We start from the raw sequence: 13,845 nt of genomic DNA on the forward strand, positions 1-13,845 counted from the left end.
TGCCACCAGGCCCGGCGCAGCGCCGAGGCAGGCCGGGCAGGCTGGGGAAGGCCGCACCGGGCCCTTTGTGCGGGGCTCGGGCGGCCGATGTCCCCGGCCGGTGTCCCCGATGCGGACCGTCGGGTGGGCGCGGGGCCGGGGCCAGGACGAGCGGGCCGGGCCGGGCGGAGCGGGCCAGAGCCGGTCTGTGGGGACGTGATTGACAGCGGCAACGTCAGCAACAGGAGGGGAAGGGAAAAGGGAGGGGGGAGACAAAGAGGGAGGGAGTCGAAAGGCCCCAAACTGCATCTTTATGGAACATTTTCCGTCAAGATCAAGGGAAAGTGAATCCGCGCAGCGGGGGATGCCCCGCACGCCGCTGCCGTCAGGGGCCGCGGAGCCTCGCCCGGCCTGAGTGCCCCGCGCAGCCGCCGCGCTGCCCCGCGGATGCGCTTCATGCCGCAGCCGCCCCCAGGCGAAGCCCGGAGCCCCTCGCTGCGCCTCCTGCCCCCCGGCCGGCCGTGTGAGTTCCTGGGGTGCGGAGGGAAGGGAGGGAGCGGCAGGTCTACGAGTATGGGGCTTCTTGCAGCCTGCCGAGCCCCCAGCTTTTGCCAGGGCAGCCGCAAGCAGCCTGCCCCGCTGCCGCCCTGGCCTACCACCCGGCTCTGTCCCCGGGAGCACCAAGGTCCCCGTCCGCGGGCAGTAGCCGGGCTTTTGGGGGGCCTCCGCTGCCGTCTCCCACCTGTGGTTCCCCGGGTCAGCAGGCCCCGCGGTGCGGCTTGGCTGCCGGGAACGTTCTCACCTCGCCTGTGCTCGGGCCGCCCTGTTCCGTTCCGCCGAGCTGGGCGGGGGGACCGGCGTTGCCCTCGGGGCACCGGGTGAGCCGCTGCGGCCGGGAGCTGCCGGGCGCTCCGTGCCCGGAGGCTGCGGCACTTACGGCGCCGCTGTGCGTGGGAGTGTGTGTGTGTGTGTGTGCGTGCCCACGCGCACGGAGCCGGGCCGGCTGTCCGTCTCCTTGGCTGGAGCTCTCCCTAAAGCTCTGCTGTGGCTGGAACCGGCTGTCTCAGGCCCGCTCTCTCCCTTGGCGGACCCGGGGAGAGGAGCGCTCCGTCGGGGGCCGCGGCTCCGGGTGCCGTCAGGCTTTCATCTTGGGGAGTGCCGGTTTCGGTCCCCGGGGCCAGGACTCCGCAGCCTCCTCTATCCGTCCGCCCGTCGAGCAAGGAGCGGGGCGGGCAGCGGCGTCCCTCTGCGCTGTAAAAGTCGGGGTTGATGCGCGGCAGCCCCGGCGGAGCTGTCAGGCCTTATCTTTATTGGCTTTTCCCAGTCTCCGTCCAAGTTTAAGAGGGGCCCTTTTATCTCGGAGCTCAGCACTCCGCCTGTTTATGCTGCCCGGCTCTGCCGCAGCCCCTGGAGTCCCCGCAGCTCCGACGGGACGGGGCAGAGCGACCGGCCGGGCCGTGCTGCCCTCCCCGACGGGTACCGGCCCCGCACGGTGGCAAAAAGCAGGGGGGGGAACGAGGAAGGGTCGGGGCTGCGGCCACATCTGAGATGAGCTACCCGGGCCTCAAGCGGCAGCTGAGCCACGCGTGGGCGGCTCCCCCGCGGGGACAGGCTGTCCCGGCCCGGCTTTCCCCCGGGGCTCAGGGGTGTCACGTCCCAGTCTCGCCTAGTGTTGCCGCCTGAGGAAGGATCGCGGGCCGGGCCGGCAGGGCCTGACCCCGCAGGTGGCTGTGCTGGGGGGCGGGCAGGGGCTGGACGTGCCCCCCGGTACTGCTAGCTAACGGTGCGACTCTCTCCTCTCCAAGGAAATGCTCCAGGAGAAAAGCCTGTCTGAAACCGAGGAAGGGTTTCCAACAGCCCCCGCGGCCGGCCATGCGGACTCCTCCGCCGGCTCCCCCGTCCTCGGTGTAGCCGGGGGGAGCAACACGCCGCTCAGCAGCCCGCAGCTCCCCGACCCCGAGCAGGTACGCACCGCCCGGCCCCGCGTCCTGCCCGACGGCTTAGCTCCTCGCTCTACCCGCGAGCCCGGCCTGGGGGGAATTGCGAGGAAATCACATTTTTCTTTAATTTTCTTTTAAAGTTTTTCTCCCGGGCAAAGCGGGCTGCCCTGCGCCCACCATCGGGTGCGGCAGGTCGGGAAGGGCGAGCCCGAGCGCCGCAGACCCGCGGTCATCGGGGCCCGTCGGATCGCGGAGCCGCGGCCGTTCCTCCCGAGCAGAATCCGGCGTGGCGGTGGATTTCGTTGGGTTTTTTCCGCGGTAATTAAAACGCCGGGTCCGACCGCGGCCTCTCGGCCCACGGTGGTTTCTGTGCCTTCGGCCTCCGTGCCCGCCCGGCGCCTCCGCGTTGCCCTCGGCATCCCGCGGAAAGGAACGGGTCCGCGCAGAAACCGCGGCCCTGGACGCGCACGTTGCTCAGTGAATCCGGGTGTCCCTGCGAATGCTCCTGGCCCCGGCTTTTGGGAGCCACAGGGCGACAGCAGGGTCTGTCCGCGCCATCGAGGCACGGAAACTCCTACGAAAAAGAAAAAAAAAAAAAAAAATCCATTTCGCCCAGTGTCCCGCCTGGATGTGCAAGTCTGCAATTAAAACCGGCCTCAGTTTGTTTCTCTTATTTTTGGCAAAGGGCAGTGGAATTTTTGGGACTCCATCCTCCTCCCGCACAGGCAGGACGGGCGCTGGGGTGGCTTTGTCCGGCGCCTCGGCTGCGGTGCTGGGCCTGGATGTGCAGCCATCCGGCCCCGCGGCCCTTCCCAGCCCCTCTACTAGTTTTTCTCAGTAATTTCTTGCTATTCTCATTATCTCTATTTTTTCCAGACAATAGAAAATATCAAAGTCTATCTCCATGAGAAGGAGCTATGGAAGAAATTTCATGAAGCTGGCACCGAAATGATAATAACCAAAGCAGGCAGGTTAGTGAAAATTCCCCACGAATATGTATTGCTTGTGATTCATATGAAATGTTCCATTTGCCAAGACTGGGTTTTGCGGGACTGCTACAGTCAGTGGCATTTAAAAAGATATTACTGTGGTTGCAATTTCAGTAAGATTATTTTTTTCGATGTAAACTGTGCATGTGTTTGAGTGTGGTGAGACTGTGGATGCAAGAAAGAGTTTTGGAGTCATGGAGTCATTTGCTATATTTAGTCCTAATTCTCTTTGGTAATTTTTTTTTTTTTAATGTTAGCCTGATTGTGGCTCTACTTTCCGTGCCCCCCCCCGCCCCCCCCAAGCAAACCGTAGTCCTCTTTGCTGTACAGTGCAGTAAGACTTGTGTTGGGACACTTTGGACCAAAGTTTCAGCAACATGAAGGCTTAGGCTATGCTTTGTATCTCAAAACTGAAAGAGAGACAGGTACCACTTTTTTTCCTGGTAGGTGTGGAAAAAAAATTCTGCCTTCTCTTGCAAACAACGATTTTTAGCAAATCTGAACCCCACGGTGTGCACACTCAGGTCTGGGCAGAGGGAGCCCAACGGCTCGCAGGAGCTTTACTTCCCCGGGGAACCTATCCCTGTGCCTGCTCAGGGCTCTGTTCCCACCCGGGCTGCTCAGGTGGGAGATGGCACAATTAATAGCAGAAAATTAACCATCAGAATTAAACCTCAGACCATCACCAGCTCGGGAGCCAGACGGTTCCCAACAGAACTAGCCAGCTCCTGCTGTGGGCACTGAAATATCTGCCCTTGGCTTCTGCGGCAGCGGGCTTGCATCGCTGCTGCTGGAGAAGAAAAATTGCCAGACTTGGGTATTAAAATCCATTTAGTTCTAACACAGCTGTGTAGTTCTGCCATGCCCTGCAATTGCTGATTTTTATTAATACATCCTCCTAAAGAGCCGTAGGGGGAGGACACTCAAATAATGGGGAGAAGGCAGAAAAAAACCCCAAATCCACAATCACTATGTCTGCAGTCCTTTTTCCCTGTGGCCCCTGATCATTCGTGCGGGGCAGCCTGGGGGGCTCGGGTGTGTGTTTGTGGATCTTTTCTCTACTCTTTGCTGCTCACACTGAGACCCAGACCACAACCCTCGGCTTTGGATTTGGGGACTGATGAGAGGTTTCCCTCTCCTTTCCCTGTCCCCAGCAGTGCTGCTTGTGCAGCAGCTGGCCAGTGTAGAAAAGCTTTACTCTAATAACTAAGATATTCCCATTAGTCCCCCTGGAGAGGGAGTGTATGTCTCAGGGATCTTCAATTTGTTTGCTATTTAGCCTATTTATGAAGTGATTGTGCAGGTAACTCTGTCCTTATCACACTACATTTTGGTGTATAAAATCTTAGGGCTCGTTCCGTAGCATCTATTGATGTGAAGAGCTGGATTCATTTTGATAGGTCTGCTACCTAAGTCAGCTAAGACTAGGGGATCAAGACCTCAAATATTTCACCCTTAATTTATAGTATCTGAGTGTGTCTGTGCGGGACGTGTAATATCTTTACCAAATTCTAGACCCTAAGCATCCCAAATGTGCATGTTATCTCTTTGTAAGTCTTAACGTGGATTGTTTAAACAAATCCATATGTATAGGGCTCAGTCCCACATTCTTTGTCCGGTGGAGCTGGCAGTGCACATGCAGTCACCTTTCAGGAGCATGTGGATGGGACTGAGGGGATGGGGGGGATTGACTCCAGGATGTACAAAACTTTGTTTTTTAAGTTATCGAGTTAAGTTCTCCATTTGTAAAAATGAACACAGCACCATCGAGCTAACAGCATTTTATTTATATATATGTATATATTTTTTTAATGTGAAATGCTGATGAAACAGAATAGTTACTTCGCTTGTTTTCTCCGTGTCCAGCTGCAAACGGTTTCAAGATAAAGTGCAGTATTTTTATCCGTGTTAGCACTGAGTCCAAAGACTCCCCAGCCCTGGAGCCCGTTCGGCGGGACCGCAGCCGGGGACCCGCTGTCCTGGGCCGGGCTCTCCAGCAGCACCGAAAGCAAAACCGCACTAAATTATTAGCGTGAGAACGGCAGAAAAATCGAACGATGTAAATCGTGTGATCGCTTAAGTCTCTTCGTTCACACCGAGTGCCAGGTTGAGCCACTCGCGTCCATGCTGAGACCAGGGCAGCCCAAAAGCGGGACTATGCCCTTCATTGTAATGCAAATGACGAAATTAATATTATTACTTCGTGCAGATTTTATTTTACCCAAGCTATTTAAATAAAGAGTAGCAATAATAAACCTCCTCTTCACCCAATTAAAAATTGATGGTTAATGGAGATCTGTATGCACTTGCATTCAGCATTGGGGGGGAAAGGGAAAACGGCTAATTGCGCGCACTAATTAGGACTCTAATCCCCCTCCCAGCAGGCACAGAGATGCCCCTGAATGCAGTTAGTTGAAATCACTTAAATGTCGGTCTGCCTGACCTCAAGGGGCATAAACGAAAAGAAATTGAAGCCTGATTTTTAAATTTCAAACAACAACAACAAGAAGTTACTTTAATGACAAGTTCACTCAATGGAGAGGAAATGTAAAGCTCAGCGGAAGCGTTAATTCCATGGCAATGGTGTAAAATAGCCTTTTTGTATAAACAAGGCAAATATTGATAACTTAATGGGGGGGAGAGGGGGAGTCATTTGTTTCATTCTTTGTAGAACTCCACAGAACGAGCCAACTATAAATTATCGAGAATTTAGGGCTGAGAATTACTTTGGGGGATTATTACTCCCTCTTAGGACTGATCTGTAGGAGACATTAGGAGAACATAGCAAACTCAGCATTGAAATAGAAATCGTGTTGTTGCCAAGAAAGCTTGATTTATAAAGTGGAAACATCTTTAAAATGCACTCGCTATCTTTTTAATGTTCGACTGTTTCGTTGTGGGAGGGAAAAAAAAAAGATATTATTTTATATTAAAAGGATCATCAAAAGATAAAAAGTTTATGTTAGTAAAGTTCCCTGAACTTTGCATAAAACCACTCGCCTTCTTCAGACATAAAATCCTGCCCATCGCAGCGCCCAGAGGGTGGGACGCTGGGCCCCATAAATCAGAACTTTTGCTTGTTTCTCCTATGTGAGGTTTGTTCTAATTACGAATTTCTACCTCAGAGGAGTTCTTGTTGCTGGGTTTTAAAGGCTGAGTTCTGCATAGTGTAAAATTTGCCCCGTCTTTGCGGGTACCCGAGGGTCGCCTAAACCGGACGGGGGGCGAGAAGAAAACCGGCCACGCGTGATTTCTGTGAGCGCTGAGCATCGCCAGGGGCATTTTGCAGAGCAGCTTTTTCGGAGGGCAGCGTTTGCAGATAAAACGCCGCTGTTCGGGAGGCTCTGGTCCGGATCGTTCCCCGGGCAGCCGCATCCCGCTGAACCCCGGCCGCTCCCGGTTGCCGCTCCCGGTTCCCGGTCCCAGCGCAGCCGGGTCGCCTTCCCAGGCAGGATGAATGAGCCCAGCGCACACACCGAGCCGTGCACGCCTGTGTTTATAAATAAGGCTATAATTATTCACAAATTCTCCCATTTATTTAAAGAAACACAAACAACAAAAGGCATTTTCCAGGCGGCGAGGTGCTACTGAATCAAATTAATAAAAGCAATTTAGATGGTAATAAAGGGGACAGGGTATATTGGAAATGCAGGTGTACGTCTGAATTCCTCCCGTGGCTCTGGATGTGCGGGTCGGGCTTTGCGCAGCCTGTCCTAGCAAGGCTCGCACCTTTCCCGCGGGGTTCAGGAGTTCCGTGCTCATGAAGTTGTGCGAGGGGTGGGTAAAGCAGAAAGCAAACGAGAGAATTCATTATAAATCTTGCTCCCCAACGTCATCTTTTTGCTCTTATGTGCTATTATTTAAGCAAACAATTGTGTGTATATAAACCATACTTTGTCTTTCATGATTCTTCATGAAATCTCATCTTCCAAACCTTATTTCTGCAGGAAGTTGATCTTTGTATACACAGTCTTCCTAGCTTAGGATTTCTTTCTGTTAGTTTTTAGTTAGCTCTAGCTGTTCCCTAGTTTTTCCAAGGTGCCAGTCTTCGCAGCATTGCAGTTTCTCTGCAGATAGTGCCAGAAACAAACCATTTGACACAGCTCATGGCTAATCAGTAAAAAATACCAGGTCACAGGATGTTTGGTCACATTTTCGTGATCAGTTATGGAAGAGAAAATACTATGTAATTTTTCTGTGGTAGAACAACCACCCCAGTGATGTGAACAGGAGGCTTGGGATACTGAAACTAAGTTTTGGCTGGAATGCAGGATGTGCGCAGGTACGAAGATAGCTTCAGTCTTTATGGTAGCAGATTTTAAGAAGTATATGTAGGAAAATACTGTGCAGAAAAAAACCCCACCATAAAGCAGCTTGCATGTGTGGAAAAGATGCAAACCTCCTTTAGATGTTCAAGTTTCATTTTAAAAGTGGCTTATTTCAGTTTAAAAAAATCTGTTCCTAATCAACTTTAGTAAACCAAAATAAAACTAGTTTTTAGGACATCAAGGTCTGAAGAAGTATAAATGCTTTGGCTAAGCTGCTGCAGCTTTCCTCTGTGAATAATCTTTTAAAAGTTAAATTTTCCATGGCTCTGCGGGGCATATGGATGCCCAGTTCTCATTACAATTAAAGGGAAATATTTGTCCAGAATCTTTTGAGGCAGTTACAAGAATCTCTGCTAAAGGGTTTTGATCCAAAAGCAGACCTTAATATCTGAGATCAGCGATGGAATGTGAGCCATCAGTTTAAAACTTGGAAAATAAAGTAGATATTTAAGGAATGTTTGATCTGCTTAGTCCTAAATTCTGGGTCCTGGAATTACCCTGTTGGGGCAAACTCCTACTTTGGGAGCGAGGAGCAGGAGCAGACTCCAATGGCTCTTGGCTGTGCTGCTAAGGATGTCGACAGCTTTGGCAAGGAAGGCAGAGCTTGTGCACGCCGAGTAGGGCAGGGATGGGATTTGAGTTTTTAATACGCTTCTCTCTTCAAACAGCAATCCTTGCTTTTGGTTTGTTAAAGACACGGGATGCTCACAGTTAAGGGTGTTACCAAACTTTGACTGCTCATCCTTAGGCTACAGCTGGCCAGGGTTGCAGGGAAGGGTTTGGTCAAGCCCAGACCAGCTGGGAAAGATCTCCCACCATCGCTCAGGCTCTAAGTTGAAGGCTCCCGGGCACAGGGGCTGTGGATCACCTCCTGCTCTGCACTGATGAGCCGGTGCATGACCTGGCACCAGGGGCAGTGCTGCTCATATCCCCAGAGGCTGATGGCACTCGCCTCTCCTGTCCTCCGGCTCGTTGGGACCTTTTCTGCTCAGCTTCACTGACGGCAAAACGAAAGCACCGGAGCAGCATGCCACGGCAAGAAGCCTGCCTGTGTTTCAAGTTACTGTGGGGCAAAGGGAGGAAATGTTTCTAGACCATGAAAGCAGCCATCCAGCTCAACAAGTTCTCAAGTATGTGAGAAACAATGTTTTATTTAAAAATGAGATGCGCTAGCCAGAAGAAAAAAAGACAACCTCACCATTCCAAAATATAAAAATCCCTTGACTGTCTGACCTTCTCATCGCTAGGTCATGGTCTTGCCACCAGATAAATCTCTCCTATCTGTCCATAGACTGAGAGTTCAATGTTGCTTGTGTTAGTGACAGTGAATTTGGGGCTGAAAAATGAACTACTGATGAGAACTCCTGTTGAACCTGTATTGTTTGTTATTCTGAGGCAAGGATCTGGCATGGGCTAATCCAGCACTTCAAAGTTAACTGCTCTTACTTTGTATACAGAGCGTCATAGTGGAGTGGCGTGGGTGATAAGAGAAATAAGGGACCGAGGGTTAGGATACACTGGGAAAATGGGACCCTGTTGAAAAACTCTTTGATCTCTTTAAAGTATTTTCTGAAAGCAAGAATCTATCAAAAAGGAAATGCCATTTAAAAGGCTAAAAGAAACAGCTGACATCTCCAAATTTGTTTTAATCTGCCCCAGATAATATTATTTTTAAAGATGCGTTAAGTCAGTGGAAGAAATACTTGTCAAAAGAAGGGAAATTAGAAAAAAGAACAAGGGTCATCGGAATGGAAACATGGTTCTTGAAGCCTCTGCACACCATTCCTTTCCCTCCTAACAATGGAGATGAGGCGAAGGATCCTTAAGCAGCCATGGCCAATTCTCAAGAAGAATTTGGGGCCACATTAGTCATTATCAGGGATGTAGGCATGTTGTCTGCCTCGGTGCTTTGAAACCATCGCTGGAGGCATCTCTGCATGCCCAACAGCTTCTGAGGAGGTGCTCTTTCAGCCATTATATGGCTTCTTAGCCAAGATGTTGATTGATTTCTTGGTTTTCTTCTGATCCATTCACAACCTGATATGCTCTAAACATCTCCTTTTCCGATAGCACCATAGAGGAGCTTCTGAAAATCCAGTTGTCTCTTGATTTGACCACCCCAAAATCAAGGATTGTAAAATCACTGTCTGTTGTTGGAAATCTTTCGTCTTGTCAAACTCCTTTTGAAATTAGGACTTCAGCTGCCGAGCTGCTGTAGGGCTGTGGGACATTTTGACCCCTTGAAAGGACAGAAGTGGTCAGTGGTATCTGAACACCTTCCACACCACAGGGACGTGCAGTGAGCACCAGTCTGCGCACTCCCATGGGTTCAGAGAGCACTGACGGCCTTTGATGAGGACATGGCTTGGGTTGCCCCAACGGGACTTGCGTGTCTTGCTTCCATGCAGTTTTCTCTGTGGAAATACCAGGTGAGTTCCCTGTGACTTCCCTGTGTGCCGCATGCCGGTCAGAGAAACCCCTTCGCAGCTAACGCATCAGGAGGAACATGAGTAAGGAACTGTGCATCTGAGCAAGGAAGGTCAGATCAAATCCTTGTGATCAGGAGGGTGTTGAGGACTGCAGAGTTTGCAGAAGCCACCTCATCACCCAGCGGTACCACGGCATGAGCCAGCATCCCCAGGACACGCAGGTCCCGCCTGCAGGGTGACATGGGGCGTTGGTGCTCAGATGAGTGCTTTGATCAGCTCTGATGCTCTTGGCTTTTCTGGCTGCACTGGATTGCTGTCCTCTGGCCAAAAAAATAACACTATTGGCTCTGGGAGCCTTGCAGTCGCCTGTCTCTCCCGGACCAACCAGGGCTGCTCACATAGGGATAAAAACACAAGTAAGATGCCCATGAAGTGGCCAAGCCTGGAGAGCCCGAAAGGCTGGGAACTGCTGCCCCAAATGAAAGCAGAACTTTCCTCTTATCACTCACTTTCAAATCCAACCAACCAATTACACATTAATTAAACTTTGTTTGAACATAATAGAAGCTTTGGCTCCATGTCAGTAACTGCTCCATGGTTAAGGGGATTGGATGGTAATAGAATAAATAAATAAACAAGAGATGCTTATTCTAACAGTTCATTTTAAAACAATTTGTGAATATCATGTAGAGATAAAATGTGCCTAGCATAAACTTAGCTAAGCAATGACTGCTTCATTATCAGAACAAATAATTCACTCGCACATCATCTTTGAAGCTTGGGAGGGCTACAGGATTGTGCTGCTTGTTTATTTTCCTGACTTTTACTGGTTTTGCTACATTTCATCTGCACAGCGCTGTGGGGGAGGGTTTAGCCGGGGCTGTGGCGGTGCTGCGCCCCGTCCTGGTGACGCCAGCCCTGCTCCTGCCACCCTGGTCCCCAGCGCCGGGCTCAGCCCCTCTGCCCTCCCCAGGGATCACCCTGCGCTTCAGCCCCTGGGGGCCAGACCGTGCTATTTTAATGCTGGATCAGATGTCTCGCTTTGCACAGGAGTGAGGCACAAGGTTCTTTCTCCTGCGATCGCTTTTTTTTGAGGGCAGCTTTCTCAGGTGCATGTGAAACCTTGTAGAAATTTTCCCTTCTGAAGGGCAGTGGGAGCTGCTGCCGTTCCACAGCAGCATCGTGGCTGTGCCGTGCAGGGGGGGAGCTGGAAACGTGCATGCCAGAGCCACTAAGCCCAGCTTTGAGGAGCATAGGAGACCAGCAGGATGGTGCTGAGGAGTCTGGATGGTCCCTTGGTCACTGGCTTGAGCTGGAGGGAGCAGTGGGGTTTGAACGTGGCCAAAATTGGCGTCTCCTGACTTGCTGGTTTGCAGAATGGGCTGTCGGGGCTGATGCTTGGCTGCTTGTGCTGTGTCCCCTGCGCATCAGAGGGGAGATGTGGGGCTGCCCCATGTCAGCTGGGAGCAGCCATTGCACCCAGCGTGGCTTGAAAAAAATGAGCCTCAAGGGGAAGAAATTGGTCTGGTCCTGGACTCCCCCACCCTGGCATGTCTGTGGCTTTCGCGTGTTCAGGGTGTTTGCTGCAGCCCCAGGACACTGTGTCTGACGGAGCTTTGGGTCCGAACAAAAGATGATGAGGCTGGGAATTGCTGCTTTTAATCTCCTGATTACTGGTGGCTTAAACTTCACCTAATAGTTGGTTTATCCTGTGCTGCGCAGGGACCCAGTGCTTAACGTGGCTGAGCTTCCCCGGTTGCGCAGCCACAGCAGCTGTCCTGGGCACAGGAGGTGTCGCTGAGAATCCAACGCTCCCTGCTCGGATGTGCTCTTTGGGAAGGCCCAAATTCCCGATTTTTTTAACCAGTTTCCCGCAGCAAAGCTCTCACTTGGTTTGGAGCTGTGCGCGGTGGCGGGAAGGAGGGTGGGTGAAACGCGGGTCTGCCCGGATCTTGCTTCAGACCTCCCACCAGAGCCAGGCTGAGCTTTCCCAGAGCTTGACAAGACGTTGGCAAGTTTTTAATTGCAGCGCTGGGTTATTTTTTTGCCGTTGCTGGTCCCCGAGCAATAGATGATGAAGCAAACTATTGTCAGGGAAAGCTGGCCGAAGCGAAGCATCCTCTGCGGAGACGCCCATCCGCCCGAGCGCTCCCGCTTGCAGAGATTTGGCAGAGTTATGCAAAGCTACTACTGAGCGGAGGGCCCGTGGCTGTGAGGAGGTTCATTGACCTGTAGTAAATTTGGGGAAGCAGGCAGGTTTTTGGCCCCTTCCCAGGGCTGCCGGGGAGCTGTATAGACCCACTGTAGGCACAGCCCCGCGCCTCCACCCTGGTTTGCTGCTCCCCTCTTTCAAATGGGACATTTAATAAGGGCCAGGACATGATATTAGGTGCTTTCTTTTGCCTTTTTTTTTTTTTCGTTTTAATTGAAAGTCTATGACTGCATTTTCTTGGACCTGGCTTTTCCATTTGTCATGCCTTCCCACCAGAAACGCGCAACCCGTGTTTGTATCATATTGCAAAGAGATATTTACTAAATGAGCATCTGCCAAGGGCTTGGGAAATATGTTTTCATTAAGAAAATTAAACTGACAAGTCCCTGGACAGCACATTAGTCGCATATTCCTTTTTTTTTTTTTTAAGGCCAAAATGTGGCAGCTAATAATAATGATGAAATGTCTATGCACAGCCAAATTACTAAAATCTACCCCATGTTTTTCTGGAAAAGAATGTGGAGAGTTGGCAAACTTGGTTGTAGCTGGGTCTGCCGACTGCGGAGCACAAATGCTACCACTGCAAGATACCGAGCGGTTTGCAAGTTAAGCAACACCTTCAATCAGATGCGAGTCCCCATTTGTTATCCTTAAAGAATTTCAACTGTATATGTTATGGTAGTACTTTGGCTCTTTGTATTTAGTTTAGAGGGCTATACTAAAGAACATTATAAACTCAGGCATGTCCATGCTATATGAACTCCATATGCTGAAGCTTAATTTTAAACGCCATTAAAAAAGCACTTAACATTTACAATATATCAGTCGGGCTACTTTAGCAGCTTGGATGTGCTACAGTAAATGAAATGATTGAGGAAAAAAAGAAATTCAGAAGCTAGATGTTATAAAAATCCCTGATGCAGAACGTTTGCCTGGTACGGCACAGTAACTGTCAAATAGTATCCATCTCATTTCTGGTTTTTAATCAATTCCTCCTCTTTTTTTGTTTCATTTTTGAATGTAACTTTAAGGCCTAATTTAAAAAAAAAAAAAGTCTTGGCGTTCAGATTGGATTCCTTATGCAGTTTTTTTCAATGTGTGAATTGGGCTGTGTATTCGCAAATTGAAATGTCCTACTGTATTTATCCAGGTGCTTACCTGTAGGAGGACAAGGTTAAGAGGAGTGCAGAGTTTATGAATGAAAATCAAATACGGACATTGGTAAACCACCCCTTTTTAGTCCCGGCTAATTACATGGTAAACATCTGGAATTTATGCAGGGCGGTTAAAAGAGTCAATTGAAATGATTTCGAACAGGGCCCATTTTGTTGCCTTCTCCCCACGCAGCGACAAAATGGTGCTGCAGATCTGGGCTAACGCAGCCGGACACGGCGGCAACGCGTGGGGAGACGAGGGATACAGTGCGGGAGCAAGGTGGCCTCGATGTCTGATAGAGAAACGACAGCAGAATTTGGGCCCTTACTAATGAGCGTAATTAGGATGACTCCAGGATGTAGCAATTCTCATCCTCTGTCTCCTTACGCTGGTGGAAAGGAGAATTTTCTGCTCTGGCTGGTTGCTTGAAGGCCGTGGTGAGCTGGTTTGCTCAACTGACTTATTATTTTTACTGGATGAGGAGGAGGTTGGGAATATGGAGCCAAGAAAATAGTCGCTCAGAGGATGTGAAGTGCCTGATCCTGCAATCCTGGCGCCAGGGCTCGGGGAGCCCATGGCAGGGCCGTACGCACCAGGGCCGCCTCCTTTGGATTGTGAGACCAGACAGTGATGGTATATACTAGTTTCATGACCACAGCTTTACTAAAAATATTCTTTGATATTTCGAAGATTCTTTAGTTATGTAGAGACATAGAAATATTCTTTCCTGATAAATCGGTTTATGTGACATTCCCTGTTTGGTGTTGGGTGCTAAAGTCGATGGTGAATCAGTGGGATGGGCGTATTTTCAGT

General features: G+C 50.6%; 1 protein-coding gene across 1 annotated transcript in view; it reads left to right on the plus strand.

The window, feature by feature from the left end:
- The first annotated feature begins 398 nt into the window (after positions 1-398).
- The window catches only part of TBX4 (T-box transcription factor 4), a 34,389-nt gene continuing 20,942 nt past the window's right edge, over positions 399-13,845 (plus strand). Inside the window, exons 1-3 of the mRNA XM_065647091.1 lie at positions 399-502; positions 1,785-1,943; positions 2,796-2,890. Of these exons, the coding sequence (XP_065503163.1) occupies positions 1,788-1,943; positions 2,796-2,890 (251 nt within the window). The 5' untranslated portion in view covers positions 399-502; positions 1,785-1,787. The remainder of the gene's footprint in view (positions 503-1,784; positions 1,944-2,795; positions 2,891-13,845) is intronic.

Source organism: Caloenas nicobarica, chromosome 17 (genome assembly GCF_036013445.1).
Source record: "Caloenas nicobarica isolate bCalNic1 chromosome 17, bCalNic1.hap1, whole genome shotgun sequence".
NCBI lineage: Eukaryota > Metazoa > Chordata > Aves > Columbiformes > Columbidae > Caloenas > Caloenas nicobarica.